This window comes from Bacidia gigantensis (genome assembly GCF_019456465.1).
Source record: "Bacidia gigantensis strain McMullin 20006 chromosome Unknown contig_231, whole genome shotgun sequence".
Taxonomy (NCBI): Eukaryota; Fungi; Ascomycota; class Lecanoromycetes; order Lecanorales; family Ramalinaceae; genus Bacidia; species Bacidia gigantensis.
The window spans coordinates 1,946,916-1,963,113 of record NW_025408598.1 but is presented as its reverse complement, the minus strand read 5'-3'; the positions used below and the strand labels follow the sequence as shown (position 1 = coordinate 1,963,113).

The following is a 16,198-nucleotide window of genomic DNA, read 5'->3' as shown; positions in this document are numbered from 1 at the left end:
TTGACAGCACGATAGTCTGAGCGGACCATATTAGTAGCTAATTCGCTCGTCTTACTCGTGAGGAGTCGGTGTAGCTTGCCTCAGAGCGTGAATTTCGAAACCTAGAATTCACTTACCCGGATGTGGGGCAATAATCTCAGCTATGACTCCTACTTCTCCCACTTATGGTCACATTTTCCTGATCACTCTCCTCACTTTTGCAACACCTCAGCTACATCACTGGCTTAGATCAAGGTAGTCCTGACAATCTTGTGAACCACGGCGCTATGGCCAACATAATCAAGTCTGAAGGCAAGTCACCAGCTCACCTGCATGAAGATAAGCATTCTGACATCGACATAGCTAATACACCATCCGAAACTCACTTCAATGGCAGCCTAGTTGACGACGACACGACCAACGCCGTAAAGTCCATCCCTCTTCTAGTTCCATGGCCTGGCTCTACCTTTCTTATCCGCTCTGTTGTCTCCGGAAATGTCATTACGCTCTTGAATGGGAAAGTCCAGTTATCCAAGCCCGGCGGACAAGGCTCTATCTATTGGCAGTGCATTGAGCATAAAGGTAGACTCAGCTTTCGCAATCCTGTTTCAGGCCAACTACTAGGCTTCAACGAAGATCACCGTGGGCTCCACCGGCTGTGTTGTAATCAAATATGGCACGGTAAAAAGGAATATTTCGAAGCTAGGGTCAAGCCGAGCGGCGACTGCATAATGCTTGTGTCGTCATCTGAAGACAACTTCTGGTATATCTCAAGCGTGCAGGAACATGATGAAGAGACGTTGACGGTAGGAGGACCGGAAGAGACTGATGCAAAGGCATGGGAGTTTTTGAAGGTCTAGCCTTCTAATGCTCGTGGCAACATTCAAGCTGTCGATAACTGTAGATAGCGGACGTGACATGGCATACGTGAAGTATGAACGGTCAGCACAGCTCGGCTTCTCTGAAGGTGGTGCCAAATGAGACGAGAGTAAACAGCATCTCTTGAAGGCAGCTCCGAAGAATCGATCATTACAGATCATGCTAAACAGCATTATAAAAGTGAAATCGAACAAACAGGTCTTGACCAAATACTTCCAAAGTGCAATGCATTCAGCGTGTGCTCTACTGAGTCTCACCTAAAGAAACAGAATGCACTCATTTCTTCTCTCCAAATCTGTACGTTTGAGTATCATACTCCCTACGAACCCCGTTCTACACATATACCACATGCTCATCACCACCAAGTAGAATCACGTTCCAAACCTCTACCCCACCAAACCTTCCCCCTCTTACTAACCCTGTCATTCAGCGCTATGAGCCAATTAACCCTCAGCGGTGGCAAGGTCTTGTCTAGGTCTGATTCTCCTAAAGCCTTGCACCCCTCAGATACTACAGTCTTCCCTTTACCGCTGGCGTTGTAGGCGGATGGCATAAAATGGAGGCGTATCATACCGGTAACGGGGGTGAATCCACCTAGTAGGAAAATACCTGCAACGGCTGTTTTTCGCCGATGTGGCATTTGAAGTTGCCATATGTTGTACATAGGTAACATAAGGATCAAGCCTGAGCAATTCGTCGTCAGGAAATTAATCAATGCGTTCTTTCATACGTGTTAGTTCAATTGCTGCAGCCGAAGGCACCTTTACCATGCGTGATCGTATCAAGGGATAATGCTTCCTATAAAGCGCCACTCGATCCGTACAATGGGGGTGAGCCGCCCAGCTGCCTTGATCGAAGTTGATGGAAATGCATTCCACTGCGAGTCGCTTCGCTTTGAGATTTGTTTAGGCCCTCCAAAAATGCCAATTGCAATGTCTGATGAAGGAGTTGTCGAATCAGGTTGTTCGTTGCGCGCCTTGCAGGATAGAATCTTACCAAGCAGCAGATCAATCGTGAGGCCAATTGCCAGTATCTGGGAATGATAAGTAGGCTATCCTCCAATTAAGGACCCTAAAGACTCACCAATGCGCCCAAAATCAGCCAGTCATCGCCTCCCAGCGATACGCGTTTGATTTTTCGAGCCTCAAAGTGGAGGAATGCAACGAAAATGAAGGAAATAATGAACGAAATGCTGACGCCGAGCAAGACTAGCCTTAGGTTGATGCTCATTGCAACAAAGGCTCAGAGAATGATTGCTTTGAGTTCTGGAGATATGGAGAAGCGATGAAGGCCTTCAAATTATCTCAAGATGTGTCCCACGTACCGCATTGCGGTTGGATCATTGAGCAAAGGGAAGAAATCGCAGAACATAAAAATGAGGCATAATAAAGCTAAGCAAATTCTCCTGAGAATACACTCTAATCATAAAGGGTAGCTACTACGGCTATTATACAACATTCAACGTATGTGCAGCGTTGGGCTCCATACAACTTGATGAGCAATGTGGGTACGCAAATTAAATGAACGTGAGTCTAAGCCTACCACGGCAACCCAGAGCTATGAGACCTTGCTGCGAGTACTTCGTGGATCGCAACTCCTATGTTCCTGGAAACAAATACTTTTACTTCGTGTGACGTGAAGATACACGAAGTACGAAGATAGATATGGAGCCTCCATTGCTGTGAAAGCACGATGAATGACGTCAGCTTGTTCAACGAAAAGGCGTGGATTGAGAAAGGTCGCAAAGCAATGAAAGCTGACAAACTGCATAAGGGGGAAGTGCTAGAAGAAGATATTGCCTGACTTGAGGACATTCAAACAACTTGAGTGGGTCTGCCACGAGCAGCCATGTTCCAGGCGTGGATAGACCACTGGAAGCACTCGGTACATGGCAAAAAGTTGTAGACTGTTGTGATCCACCAAGTCTATATCATTGTCCTGAGTGGAATATTTGTCTTGCTGCTACCGACTTGATATCGCTGAAAAGCCCTTGAGACCAGAGCATTCGATTATTCTACTTGCTGAGCCTGAAATCCTCTTCTGAATTCAGATATATAGTTGATGGCGATCTACGATAGTAGACGAAAGCCACACACAGATTTTTGCACATTGATTAGAATGACCCGCCGTTGTCGCGTTCGAAAGGTCTTGGCTCTCTTGGCATCAGACAATCTGGAAGTGCTGGTGTCTGAAAAAGCTCCCATCATTTCGCCCACAATCTTCTGAGACTTGCTACACTCAGCGTGCGAAAGGTTGATCATCAAATACCCCAATCAATCTTCATGTACCGCTCGCAAAGCTTCACTCAAACTGAAACCGATCTCCGAACACGACAACGACGCAAGGAATTTAGCCACCGGACCCGTCTGTGATTTTTGGGTTCTTCTCGAGCGTAAAGGAGATACGTAACGAAGATGGCACCAAGGAACCTCGACCTTAATAAATCAAGACCAATCAATTCGTAATATCAGCTTCGACCAACCTATACGTCACTCATGGTACATCGTCCAACAGTGCCAACGACAAGGAATCTACTCTCAGTATTTCGAGGATTCTAACACTTTGGTGATGGTTTGAGGCTTCGCAGTGATCATCAATATGATGAAACAGCGCAATAAGAGCGTATAATTTAGCCCGAAACTGAAAACTTTGCTGACTCACAACCTCGTTCGAGTATTTGCCATATGAAACACAACGTTATTTCCCTTGATTGATCAGATTCAAGGCGTTATTCTCAGATAGGACCTCTCTTCAGGTGCGGGACAGAAGAAGTGGCTGTGTCTTTCACGAGATCCGACGAAGCGAAGACTAGTGAAACCCACGTTTCACGGCTCGGCAATGGCACGTTGTTGCTCAGTCATCACGGCTGAGAACCTTCTTTCGTGCAACATTCCTTTGGGCTACCAATGAGAAGACATAAAAGATACATATCGTTGTTCGCAAGCCTTATGGTTTCGTGAGAACTTGTTTGGCGACCCTGTCGAGTCGTTGGGAGTGCCTATTGGTTCTCTTGACAGATGTCTGGAATTACGGGTGTTTCCGGAGCTCTTAGGGGTCGGTATCCCATTCTTTACTCAGCCACCCGAACACATAAAGCTCAAGCTTGCCAAAGTCATTGATTGAGCTGTCTCTCAAAATGGCCTTCCCAGTCGTCATCACTCCGGCGTTATCCGCTTCTTGAAGATGTCATTTACCAACAAGATTTTGACCCCTTTGGAATACCTTGAACAAGCCCTCGGACTGTTGCACCCGAACATCAAACGAGATCACTCCTTCTTTGCCCTATTCCTCTGGAATGCGTGAAGATGAGAAGCCTTGAGGATGTTGGCAATAACGTCCAACACACGAAGCAGACCATCTGTTTGGATAGGAAGTCTTTCTTAGCTTGCTTGATAGACGAGGCTTTTTCCCTTCAGCTATACGAGAGATATCCAAAACCTAAGCGCAGTCCACTCTCATGAAACACAGAAATTAGCAAAAAGGCCTGTAGCTGCTTTGCTTGAGCTTTGAAACCAGCGAAGAAGAGTAATGTCCAACATGCTTCCACTCCGCCTCGTTGTACAAAGCCAAACTACGGGGCAGAACCCGGACATGGGCGAAAGCTGATGTCACAAGAATTGAAAGATGGATGAGCCAAGTCGTCTTTGGCTCTTTGCGAGCATATATAAACGCTGTGGACGGTACCTCTTCACCTCCCAATCCAACATCATAGGCTTGATAATACTTATAATCTGGCTATTTACTGGATTTCCTCAAGCTAAAAAGAAAGCTTACCCATACTCTGTGCAGATTCTCTCATAGCTACCCGCCGCGACCCCCTTCTATCCAACGCTATGCAATTCAGCAATGTCCTCCTCCTGAGCTTCGTCCCGCTCCTTTCTGCCCGCCCAACAGATTCAGAAGCATCATCGAAAGCCAAGAGAGCAGGAGAGCCGGGCCAATACTCCTACCCAGCCGGCTACAACGCCGACAATTGTCCCGTCCTCCCTGGTAACAACCCCTGGGACAATTATTTTGCCAAGAACGACAATGACAAGATGAAACGCGACGCTTTCGAAGAAAGGGCTGCGAGCACCGACCTCACCTCCACCCCCAGCTCTCCCCCGCACAGACGATAACCCAGCCTGCCGCCAAATTGCTCATAACAATCAAGTCGCGGGATTCGACCCTGGCAACCACAATGTCGGCAATACAGGCCAAATACTCCTAGCAGCTGGCGCGGTATATATTCTCTCGTGGGGCTTCAGCATAGCGGTTCGCGCAATTCGATCGTTCAATAATCAAGGGGATGGACATTTCAATCAGTTCATACCGCAGCACAACACCGATGGCGGGGATGTTGGCACCTTTACGTTCACTGTCCCGCGGGGACAAGATGTGCAAGCGCATTTTGAGTTCCAGTTTGCAGATGAGGCGCAGTTTCCTGGTGATCAGCTGGCGTGGGCTTGGGGAGAATTTGCGATCTTTCAGATTCCGTATCCAGGAGGCAACTAATGTGAGTGGAGATGTAGGATAAGAGATAGCTCTCGTGAGATAAAGATTGTGGTACCTGTGCAAATAAGTTGGACGGAAAGATTGTGGTGCTTTGTTTTGGAGAGGCTTTGTCGGTCATTACTTACGGTGAACCTACACAGGTTGATAAATTAGCAATCAAGGATCAAGATGATTTCATAGATTGCATTTACCCATAAAAGCCCAAATCTTGCAGCGAATACGTCTTTGGAACCTTTCAAACCAAAATTTGATCCTATGTTTCCCGTCTTCAGCTGCTTTAGGTATAGCATGACCGGTACAGCCTCCTTCTAACAAATCAGACCTCAATTCGATCTCGCTCACGACTATACCTTTCAAAATCCACACGCACACATGGGACCCCCCGCTCAACAACCATAAATCGCCAACCTCAATCCCCAGCAGGTCCCCTCAAACTCCTCACTTCCAACCTTCCCACATCCCTCCCACGAACCCTCATCACACACGTAATCTCCCTCAACCTCCGATCTACAAACAACTCCCTCATCTTATCCAAAAAATCATCCACCACATCCCCCCTCACTTCCCCCTCCCCCGGCACAGAACTCCACCTAATCCTATCATCCCCACCCACCCCATCAAGCCGCACATCCACGACTCTCCACTCCGTCACATACGGCGCAAGCTCGCCATCTAGCTGCGACCAAGCGTCAGTGAGATAGGCACGCCAATCTCGGCTGTTGACCATGTCGTCGCCGTATTCCACGAGGATTAAGAAGGCGTCGGGGAGACTTTCGAGGTCGAAGAAGACGGGGAGGATGGTGGGCCAGATGTTATTGGGGGTTGAAGTTGTGTTGGATATGGTTACGCCTGTTGTCGTGCGTTTGAGTTGTTGGGCAGAGGGCGAGGTTGAGGGTGGGGCTGGTGCGGCTAAGTTAATGGTTGCGCTGAAGAGGATTGAGAGGGTTGTGGTGTGGAGTAACATGATTGTCGAAGGAGCGCTTCTTCATTTCAGAATATGGTTTTTGACGACTATGTCCATGCAATTTGGGAAGCTCTGTTTAGGTGTGTCTGTGGTGGGAGAGTGTGGTCGCGACACGAGCATTGGGATTGATTTTTGTTCACAAATCGTTGCGGTCGCGAAAGCGCCGGAATGTCTGAGACATATCTATTTTGAAACGAAATACTGTCGCCGTCTATGGTTTGAGCAAAAGTGATGGACTTGAAGAAGGAAGGTGACTTTAGATGTCTAGACATGTTGTTCAAGGCCCTACAAAATTATGCACTAGCAAAAGCGTATTATATATCTAGCTGTAGACGGTTCGGCGCGCATGATGAACAAGAATGTTTTTCTGACTTACATGCTTTGATGAGGCCTGCTATTTACGAGCCGCGCCTTCTCAGTCATAAACATATTGATCGTTTATTTTCTTTAGAGATGAGCGGCCTTGATAATGCTTTTTGAATGTTCTCTGAAGAAGGTTAGGCAAGCCGTAGTCTAATATAGAAAACGGGGCCATAGATTTTGATAAGGTTGAGGTAGGACATGTGCCTCCGAGAAAAGAACTATATTCAGATGTAGACGAGATGTAGTTAGACTCTTGTGGCTTGTTCGCGGGATGTTTAATTAATGATCCACAGACCTCATAGTGATAGGGAAATTGAGCTGGTCCCTTAGGACTTGTTATCCTCTCCGCAACCTGTTACAGATATCAATGCTGAACGAGATGAAATTGGTTGAGCGTACTGTCTTACCTGCGTCCTCAGGTTCCACGATTGCCTAGTTCTCCAAAAGAAGCGGACCATTTCGGACACGATGTGGACTCATTCTAAGCGGAGACAAGGCTGAGTTTAGGAAATCTGTCTTAGTCGATTGGGCGCATTACCACCCTGAGACTATCAAGATCTGCAAAACAGACTAACCTTAGATGCTCCAGCCTTGGCTCCAAGTTGTCATACATGAAGGATTAGACCACACAACCTCTCAAAGAGAGCGGGAATATTGTTCCATTAAGTCATTCCCTCCTGCATCATCACACTCTACGTTGGGGTAGCTGTAATAGCGGTACCGCAAAACTCTGCACCAAGTCCACAAGTGCCAAGTGCCAGCAACGTAGCAATAACCAACACCAGCTCCCCCACCGGCAACTTGGGAATATTCCGCTGGCCAGCAGTCAACTCCTACCTGAGCACAGACTCCATTCCTTTCGGGCGCTTTCAAATAGCTGAGTATGGAGACGTTATCGATAACAGCCAGGACTGGCACGCCTACCTCGTACACGCCTTGGACGAAATGAATCGATTGCTCGCCTCTCGCGCGAGGAGACGGGAAGTTGTTGACACTAGGATCAGTGCTGTCGGTGGAGATAACAGGATTAAGATCATGTTTGATCCCAGTTCGCCGAGACCGGCGCATTTAACGGCCGATGTGCTGTTGTTGTTTTTTAAGGAGATGGTGGATGTTTATCATGATAGGAGGATGAGGGAGGTGGAATTTGATATGCTGTTAGACAGGCAATATATGGGGATGTTGCTAGTGCAGAATATGAGAGGGCCAAATGGTCAGGTGTTGGCGCAGTAGTCGGGTTCAAGTCTTGTTAAAAGTCTCTGTTTGATCATTTGAAGAGAGAATAAGTCGATCTGTGTTGGTATGTCAAAGTGTCAATAACGTGCAGCCTGGATGAGAAAAGTCTTGCATTGAACTTGGACGCAATTGATACACCTTAGGCTGTGGTATATTTGGTGTCATCTCACGAGCGCCCTGACTGCAAGGCTTTGCTCGCAATGTTCTGAAGACGACGTAATCCGGCCGCATTCCGCAAGAATCTCTGTCAGACAGCGTTATATTGCCTCCGTCTTCCAGAATTTACTTACAATATCCGCATTTCGTGTATCAGAGCTAGTGTGTTCAAGATACTCGTCATGGCTGATATCCTAAGGCAATTTATCTTCATCCCCGCACCAACGATCACCGAGCGAAATTGCCCTGATCAGACGGGTCGAGTCTGTCTCATCGTACTCCCCTTGGCGACGTAGACTAATTGAGTGCCATAAGGTCTTCATCGTGACAGGTGGCTACGCCGGCGTAGGCTTTGAGCTCAGCAAAATGCTCTACGCTCACAATGCCACCATTTATGTTGCCGGGCGTTCTCAGTCCAAAGCCTCTGAAGCCATCTCCCGCATCAAAATTGCGCACCCGCAGAGTGTCGGCCGGATAGAAATACTGAAAATTGATCTTTCCGACCTGTCAACCATCAAGTCGGTCGTTGAAACTTTCCTGGCACATCAATCACGGCTTGATGTACTTGTGAATAACGCTGGAGTAGGTCGCGCTGTACCCAAATGAAAACGTTCACTGCCATTTTCACTTACGATACACGACATTTTCAGGTGATGTTCCCTACTGATGGCTCCAAAGATGCTCACGGCACCGAGCTTCAAATAGGCACCAACTGCCTCGGTCATTGCTTGCTGTATCGGTTGCTACAACCAATTCTCTCAAAGACAGCTGCCATTTCGCCGAAAGGAAGCGTTCGCGTCGCCTGGGCTGGTTCATCGGCAATAGATCTTTTATCACCCAAGCCTGATGGTATGGAGCTAGACGAAGAAGGCCGACCAAAGGACAAAGGGGTGCAGCTCAACTATGGGCAGAGCAAAGTCGGAAACTTATTCCTGGCACGCAATTTTGCCAAGACGACACCGGAAAATGGTGTCGTGCATGTGTGTTTCAATCCAGGCAATCTGAAAACGGAGTTGCAGAGGCATTGGCGAGGACTCGGGGCAACACTGACAGTATGGAGCACTTCCAGACTTTTGGGGAATTGGTTCGATACTTATGATGTTAGGACATGTTAATTCTGCGACCAGCCATCAATGGCGCTTATACTGAGCTCTGGACCGCCCTTTCACCAGATTTGACTGAGAAGAATAGTGGTGCTTATGTCGTACCTTGGGGCAGGATTGGTGGGTTTCGGTATGGCATCGATAAGGCTTTGAAGTCACCCGCGGAGGGTGGGACTGGTGTTGCGGACCGTTTCTTTGAGTGGTGTGAACAGCAGACGGAGCGATATGTCTGAAAATGGTCGAGAATAGGCCTGTGCTTGTCGTTAGTAGCCTGATATTTCATACACGTCTCAGCATCAGTTCAGCACCATCAGATCCAGCCCTAACCCGATCCATACATTCCAAGATCCCGCATCAAAACATTGGGTGGTGACTTTTCTGAGATACTCATGCCTAAAGTTTGGTGATGGGACGCCTTTGGAAACTGTGTCTCGACTACTGCCTTCTAATGGATTTGCACGTACGTCATGGGAAAGGACTTGCCCTCATCAGTACATTTTGGTTCTTTAGTATCGTAGTGCTCGGGGATTTTCCTCCTGATCTTGTCTTGTTCTGTCCGATTTGCCTCGATTTTCGTCGTCTTGACTTCATGCTCCCTGTTCTTCGGGCTCGGTAATTCAGAGGTGGCATTCTTCACATTCCAGACTCTGTTTGCTATTGACGTATGAGGGTTCTCAAGCTATCTTACGAAAATCAATTGCCTTCATTACTGAAATGCGATGAGGGTAGACGGCTTCGCAAAGTTCCTGCTGCTATTATACGGAAATAGACTTGTTGGGCTTCTCTTAACTCCGGGCTTCTTCCCGGAGCTAAGAGAGTTCTTGTGCCAAGACTGATATTGGAGGAGGTCCAAAACTTCACACTGCAGACCATGAGATCGGTGCAGGCTTCTTTGGTCTGGCTTGTGGGATCATATTGGCCGGCTAGAGACTGCATGCTGCTTGTTGAAGGGACAACATGCTGAGATCACGGCTGCCCAACCTTGGAACCTCTCGATTCCCATACAGTGACGTCAACATGAATCGACGCGTCACAAGAGGTCAATCGTGCCAGTGGTATCGATCCGGAATTCTTTCTAAGTATTAAGGGTTGCTATCAAACTTTGGAAGCACCGGATACCACAAAGATGGCGCACCTCATTACAGGCAACAAATTTGAGCCAAACAAAGACATCCCCGATTTGGGTGGGAAGGCACGTCTCAAGATGTTGGACGTTTTGCTGGGGCCTTTCCGCTTACATTGCTTCTAACTAGGTCTTTATTGTGACAGGCGGAACGTCTGGTATTGGACTTGGCATCTCAGCTCACCTTTTGCAACACAGTGCCGCGAAGATAATTCTCGTTTCGCAAAAGGAGGAACATGCAGCAGAGGCACAAGAGGCTCTAGAAAAATTCGGGGACATCAATAAGCTTGAATGGATACAATGTGACTTCAAAGATTTGAAGTGGACGGTACAGGTCGCCGAGAAGCTAAAGGAAGAGAAGCAAATTGATGCTGTGAGTTCACCTCACGTACAAGGCTGCCTGAACACGGCATTGATACAAGTCGACAGCTCATCTGCAATGCCGGCGAAGGAGTAGGAAAATATAACGAGACGGTTGATGGCCTAGGTAAGCCCCTCTCCCTCCGCCCCAACTCCTAATAAGTCCCATTTGGATCAATCAAAAGCTGACTCCTCGTCCTCCGATAGACTCTCATTTTCAAGTGAACGTCCTCTCCCAGTTCTACCTCTCCCTCGCGCTCTTCCCCATTCTTCAGAAAACGCCTCACTCCCGCCTGATCCACCAATCCTCCGACCTCCACCGCGCCCCTCTCTCTTCTGTCACATTCACTTCCATCTCGGAGATCAACACAGACATTGGTCCTATGAATCTCTACTCTCGCACAAAATTGGCTCAGATCCTCTTCATCCGCGCCCTAGCCAGGCGCATCACATCGAATGCCCCGGGCTTTCAGGCTTCCCTCAAGGCGGAAGGACCGTGGGTCATCGCGACACATCCTGGCGGCGTGAGCACCGATCAGCAAGACCAGGCTGTGGACGCTTATGGGACAAAGGGCAAAATTGGAGTCAAGGCTGTGAGACCATTTCTGAAAGATCCAATTGATGAGGGATGTAGGAGCGCGTTGTTTGCGGCTACGAGCGAGGATGTGGCGAAGGAGAGACTGCAGGGCGTGTATATTGTGCCAGATCGGAAGGTTACGGAGCCGAGCAAGCAGGCACAGGGTGAGGAGCTGGGGGAGAATCTGTGGAAGTTGTGTAGGGAGATTCTGAAGGAGAAGGTCGAGGTCGAGGTGCCTGAGTAGGTTCTACAGGCTATTGCTGGGAGAAAAGTCGCCAATTGACGTGCAATTCAATGCTAACACAATAGAGCCCGAGTTCGAGCGAAAACTGTTATACCACTCTATACTGAGACTTAGCCCTCATCTGCTAATCAAGCCATCCCTCGTGCGCCACGAACAAACCAGATATTGTGTATGCCGGGAGGAAAAACACTTCGGGTTTGGCGTTAGGTCATGATTCCGTTTGCAGACTTCCCAGCCCAACACCTCTCGCTTCATTCCTCTCAGTCTCCAAAATTCTCATCATTGGAATCACTCTTCTTGAACTTTTCAATCGCAATGCACGCTGCTATTGTCTGCCACGCAAGTTGGCACCAAGACAGCATGTTGGCGGGGCAAGGCAGATTTGAACCCTGCATGTTTAGCACAAGGCTGAAGCTGAAAACATCTCCTATGTCTAGCACACCTTTGCTTTCTTCAATGATTGCAAGACCCGAAAATCAGTTGCCATGGATCCTCTGTCGGTCTCAGCATCAATCGTAGGCATATTGGCAGCTGCAGCGAAAACCTCATCAGTATTAGCGAATTTCGTGCAGAATGCTAGACACGCGCCGACGACCGCACATTCTATACTTCGAGAGATCAATGGCCTACGTACAGTCCTTAACTCGTTACAAGGATACGTGCTCGGCTCGCGGACTATAGCGCAGCCTCGGGCTGCTCTAATACTTGTTGAGCAAGTCGTCGTCACGCTGGTTGAATGCGTGAGTATCTTCTCCGAGCTAGAATACCTTTTTGGAACTACCGTTGAAGTCACCGCCGTGAGTACAATAGAGCGTATGAAGCTGGCTTTTAGGAGTTCAAAAATCACAAGTCTCCAGATGAGACTCGAGAAGACCAAATCATCTTTGACTCTGATATTGACGGTTTTGCAATGGTATTTCTAATTCTATAGCTGCTCGTGCCTAGATATTGCTAAATTGTGCCTAGCGAAGTAATGTCCGAGGCTGAGACTGCTGTAGATCGACTCTTTGTTTTAGTGCAGCAGGTTCTATCCAGTAATCAGGAAATGAGTGCACGTCTTCATGCGATGGATCAGAGGATAACGAACGACGACTCAGTGACAGTAGCGGTAGAGGACGATAACGTCACTCAAAGCTTGACCAGATCCGTCACAAGCCAGTCAACACCCGAGCTGGAGGATGTACAACTCAGACAGTTCAGCTTACCCCTTGAAGAAGATCTTCGAAAGTCGAAAGTGTATAAGAAGGCGGCTTTCAACAATTCTGAACGTACACTGATGTCAGCTACCGCCTTCAGTACTGCTAAATCCATTCTGTCAGCTTACAGCCTCTCAGAGATATCTAACATATCTGTTTTCGCGCTTCCAATCTATTCCAATGAGGTCGGGAATAGTTTTCGATATATATTTGGAGTCCCTACAGCTGCTGGCACAAGCATTCTTCCTTCACTAGGAACACATGTTTCTAACGCTGGGCATCAGGTCGAAAATTCGGCAATATCAGGCCCATTGGACAAGTTGATCGCTGAAACCCCCAATTCACGTACGACTCTTTCCGACATGTCGGATGAGATGTACAAAGGGGTGAGATCTGTTTTCGGTGTTTCGCTCTCCACTTCTATTGAATATGCATCGACAGCGATTACGTTAACATACCGAGACGCGAGTGATGCTGAGATACGACATGGCCGTATCCCTATCATTGTTGCAAAACTTGGGGAATATTTAATGGATGAAGGTTAGCGTAGACTTCCTCAAAGACTCAGTGGACTGTTCACTAAAGACGCTCGAACAGGATTGAACGCTGCAGGCATCTTTAGGCATGACACATCTTCTGAAGGTCCACGCATACAGGGACTTGCCAAGAGATTCAATGCAGGCCCTGAGTTTGGGAGATTCATACCTGAGAGCTATCTAGAACCACACATTGCGGCCTCATTGTTGAGCGAGTTTCTATGGACCCTCCCAGAGCCTATTATACCCCAACACTGCTACGATTACTTTCGGAGGCCAAGTGTTTATCCATATCCAGCGACATACCTAGATTTAAAAGTTGATATTGAAGACGGTTTCATGCTTGAGAACTACCGGCAAAAGGTCCACGCTTTACCTATTGACTCGCGTCATACATTACTTTATCTGCTGAAGCTTTTTGCCCACCTCTTGTTGAAATCAATATGGAACGGGCTGAATATCGAACATCTTACGAGTTTATTTCAGCCAGTAATCCTTCGGCCCACCTCGGGCTATCCTGATGTCAGCATGGAAACACCAATAGAACGTCTTCGAAATCAAAAAGTCCTCATTTATTTGATCAAAAAACAGCATCTTTTGACGCGGCATGAATTCAAGCCAGGTTGGCAACCGGTTAAAGACCTTCGAAATAGCAATTCTTGAACCGACAGATCAATCGATACATTCACAGGGTGGTCTATTCCGACACCACTAGCTGTCACTTCGTCTAGAAAGACGTGAAACTCTCTCTGCTTCGCCCCCATACTGCAACAGGATGGCAATGTGCTGACAGGTTGCTATCAGGCCCTCAGCTCAAGTCATCATCCCTTGATCGCAAGGCCTTCTTGCCTCCGACAGATGACTGGGACCCGTCATGGGAACACAAACATGTACAGATTGTCACAAGACCAACTCAATGTGCTGATAGCTTTCATTTCATCATTCCTTCTATCACAGAAACATTATCTACAATCCAAGATTTATACACGATATGCCAACGCTGGCTCCCCAAACCACCACACCCCTTCCCCCATCTCACGCCGCCTCCCCAAACAACTCCCCATCCCACTCAACAGGACAAAGTTCCTCAAACCCCACAAACTTATGCCCCTCCCTCCTCGCCGTCCACGCACCTCCCCACGCACCTCCCTTCCCCACAAGCGGCTCCTCCACATGTTCCCTCCACGTGCCCACCTCGCCCACCACACCCCCGCCCAACTCTCTATCAACCACGCCCTTCATATGCCGCGCCCACCACGGGCGTGCCCAATCTCGCTGCCGTGCGTCTTTGTCCCCATTATGATGCACCATGACGGGCACGACGCCGAGACATAGATGTGTGTAGAGGGATTGGGAGTCCCAGCGTGCTTCGTGGCCTGTGACGGATTGCAGGACTTGCGCACTCTCTGGCCTCCTCATATCTTCGGGGAATTCCCAGCCCGTGGACCCGCCGATGCGGTATTTACAATCCCACCTGCCCCTCCCCTCCCCCCCGTCCCTCCCCTCCCCTTTCTTCCCCCTTCACCACCAATTTGTCCCTCCAAATCCTTACCATGAACAAGCCATCGCGCGTCTTTCTCACTATTAATAGTCTGGTGCGTCAGATCAGCGAAATAATCGACCCCGATCCCGAATTCCATCGGATGCCCATCGAGAAGCTCGGCGGACTCGTGCGTGAAAGGCGGGTTGAGGATGTCGTAGGGGCGTAGGGCGTCGATGTTGCCCGCGCCGCGCTTTTCTACGCGGCGCTGTCCGCCTTTTCGCCTGCCTCTTCCTCCTGCTGTGCCCTTGCCTTTGCTCATACTCTTACTGGGTTTCTCTTGCGCATGGTCAGTCGCTGCTGCCTCAACTTTCGCCACATCTTTCGCCCCACCCGCACCACCACCTGTAATCCTACTAAAAAACCCCTCCCCCTCCCCCTTCACCCTCGCCAACGTCCCCGGATTCATCACCGCCTTCGGATCGCCCCCATACCTCCTGCGAATGCCCTCGCGCTGAAACTCCTGCTCGCCCCAAATCCTTGCGAACACGGACTGATCACTCCCATGATAGCTGTCCGCGCTGCCCTGACTCCCATTATCCTCCGGATCTTTCCTCGGCAGCGCCTTCATCAATTCTTCGGCGCGCGTGAATAAGCGGCGTAAATCCCCCACGGGACCCATGATCGACCCCGAATTCAGCCAGCGCTGCTTGTGGAAATAGTGCTCACTTTGCCCCAAATCGGTGTCGGTGTTGGCGAAATACAAGTCGTCCGGAAGCGGGGAGTCTGGGATCGGGTAGCAGGCTATGGTGTGGATCTGGTTAGGAGCGCAGCGTTTGCCTGCCCCGAAGATTATGGTTTGCGAGATTGACTCGCCGCGGATGGCGGTGGCGCCGAGACGGGATGAGAGGCGCTTGTTTGCGTGCGCGTTGATGGAGAAGTAGCGGGATATTAGCACTGAGGGGGGCAGTTGGAACCAGATGTCGTAGGCGTCGATCATGAGGATGAGATCGTCGTCGTGGGTGGGCGGGAGGGTTTGCAGGTGGGCGAGCGTGGAGGAGATTTTGGCCATGTGCGTGCCGCCGTCCATGAGACCTTCTTTGGAGGGCGAGCCCCAGGCGATCAGGGTCGGGATTGGGTAGCCCAGCAGAGAGGCGCTGAGGAGGGTTTTGCAAAGGTTGAGGTCGGAGTGGGTGGCGGGGATTAGGAGGTGTAGGCGCGGTTGGGGGGTGGTGGAATTCGTTACTGCATTGTGTTGAGGGAAGGTGTGTGTGCTGGAGGTTGGTTGAGGCAAGAAGGATAGTTGCTAGATGGGGGGCTTTGGTTAGTGGGTTTTTAATCGTACGCGTGGTGGAGGCGAGGATGGAATTCGTACTCTGTTTGGTTTGGGGACGAGATATGCAAAGATCGTGAATATAAGGACGGCGCATATCACAAGCTTCGAAGGGGTTCGGAAGCGGAAGGGATGTCTTTGGGAGGTGGTCTGAGTCATGTCGACACCCATGAGG

General features: G+C 49.0%; 5 protein-coding genes across 5 annotated transcripts; 4 read left to right on the top strand and 1 right to left on the bottom strand.

Annotated features, from left to right (window-relative positions):
- Positions 1-266: 266 nt before the first annotated feature.
- On the top strand, positions 267-839 carry KY384_004594 (uncharacterized protein; the record flags this gene model as incomplete). The annotated part of the gene is made up of 1 exon (XM_044813099.1): positions 267-839. The coding sequence occupies one exon, from the start codon at positions 267-269 to the stop codon at positions 837-839; it is 573 nt and encodes a 190-aa protein (XP_044670519.1).
- Positions 840-8,724: 7,885 nt separating this feature from the next.
- KY384_004593 (uncharacterized protein) lies at positions 8,725-9,407 on the top strand (the record flags this gene model as incomplete). The annotated part of the gene is made up of 2 exons (XM_044813098.1): positions 8,725-9,123; positions 9,177-9,407. The coding sequence occupies 2 exons, from the start codon at positions 8,725-8,727 to the stop codon at positions 9,405-9,407; spliced, it is 630 nt and encodes a 209-aa protein (XP_044670518.1).
- An 893-nt stretch (positions 9,408-10,300) lies between these two features.
- On the top strand, positions 10,301-11,478 carry KY384_004592 (uncharacterized protein; the record flags this gene model as incomplete). Its single annotated transcript, XM_044813097.1, has 3 exons — positions 10,301-10,387; positions 10,428-10,670; positions 10,933-11,478. 3 exons carry the CDS (start codon positions 10,301-10,303, stop codon positions 11,476-11,478), a joined length of 876 nt encoding a protein of 291 aa, XP_044670517.1.
- A 485-nt stretch (positions 11,479-11,963) lies between these two features.
- On the top strand, positions 11,964-13,873 carry KY384_004591 (uncharacterized protein; the record flags this gene model as incomplete). The annotated part of the gene is made up of 3 exons (XM_044813096.1): positions 11,964-12,391; positions 12,445-13,214; positions 13,272-13,873. 3 exons carry the CDS (start codon positions 11,964-11,966, stop codon positions 13,871-13,873), a joined length of 1,800 nt encoding a protein of 599 aa, XP_044670516.1.
- Positions 13,874-14,245: 372 nt separating this feature from the next.
- Positions 14,246-15,780, bottom strand: KY384_004590 (uncharacterized protein; the record flags this gene model as incomplete). The annotated part of the gene is made up of 2 exons (XM_044813095.1): positions 14,246-14,586; positions 14,685-15,780. 2 exons carry the CDS (start codon positions 15,778-15,780, stop codon positions 14,246-14,248), a joined length of 1,437 nt encoding a protein of 478 aa, XP_044670515.1.
- Positions 15,781-16,198: the final 418 nt, after the last annotated feature.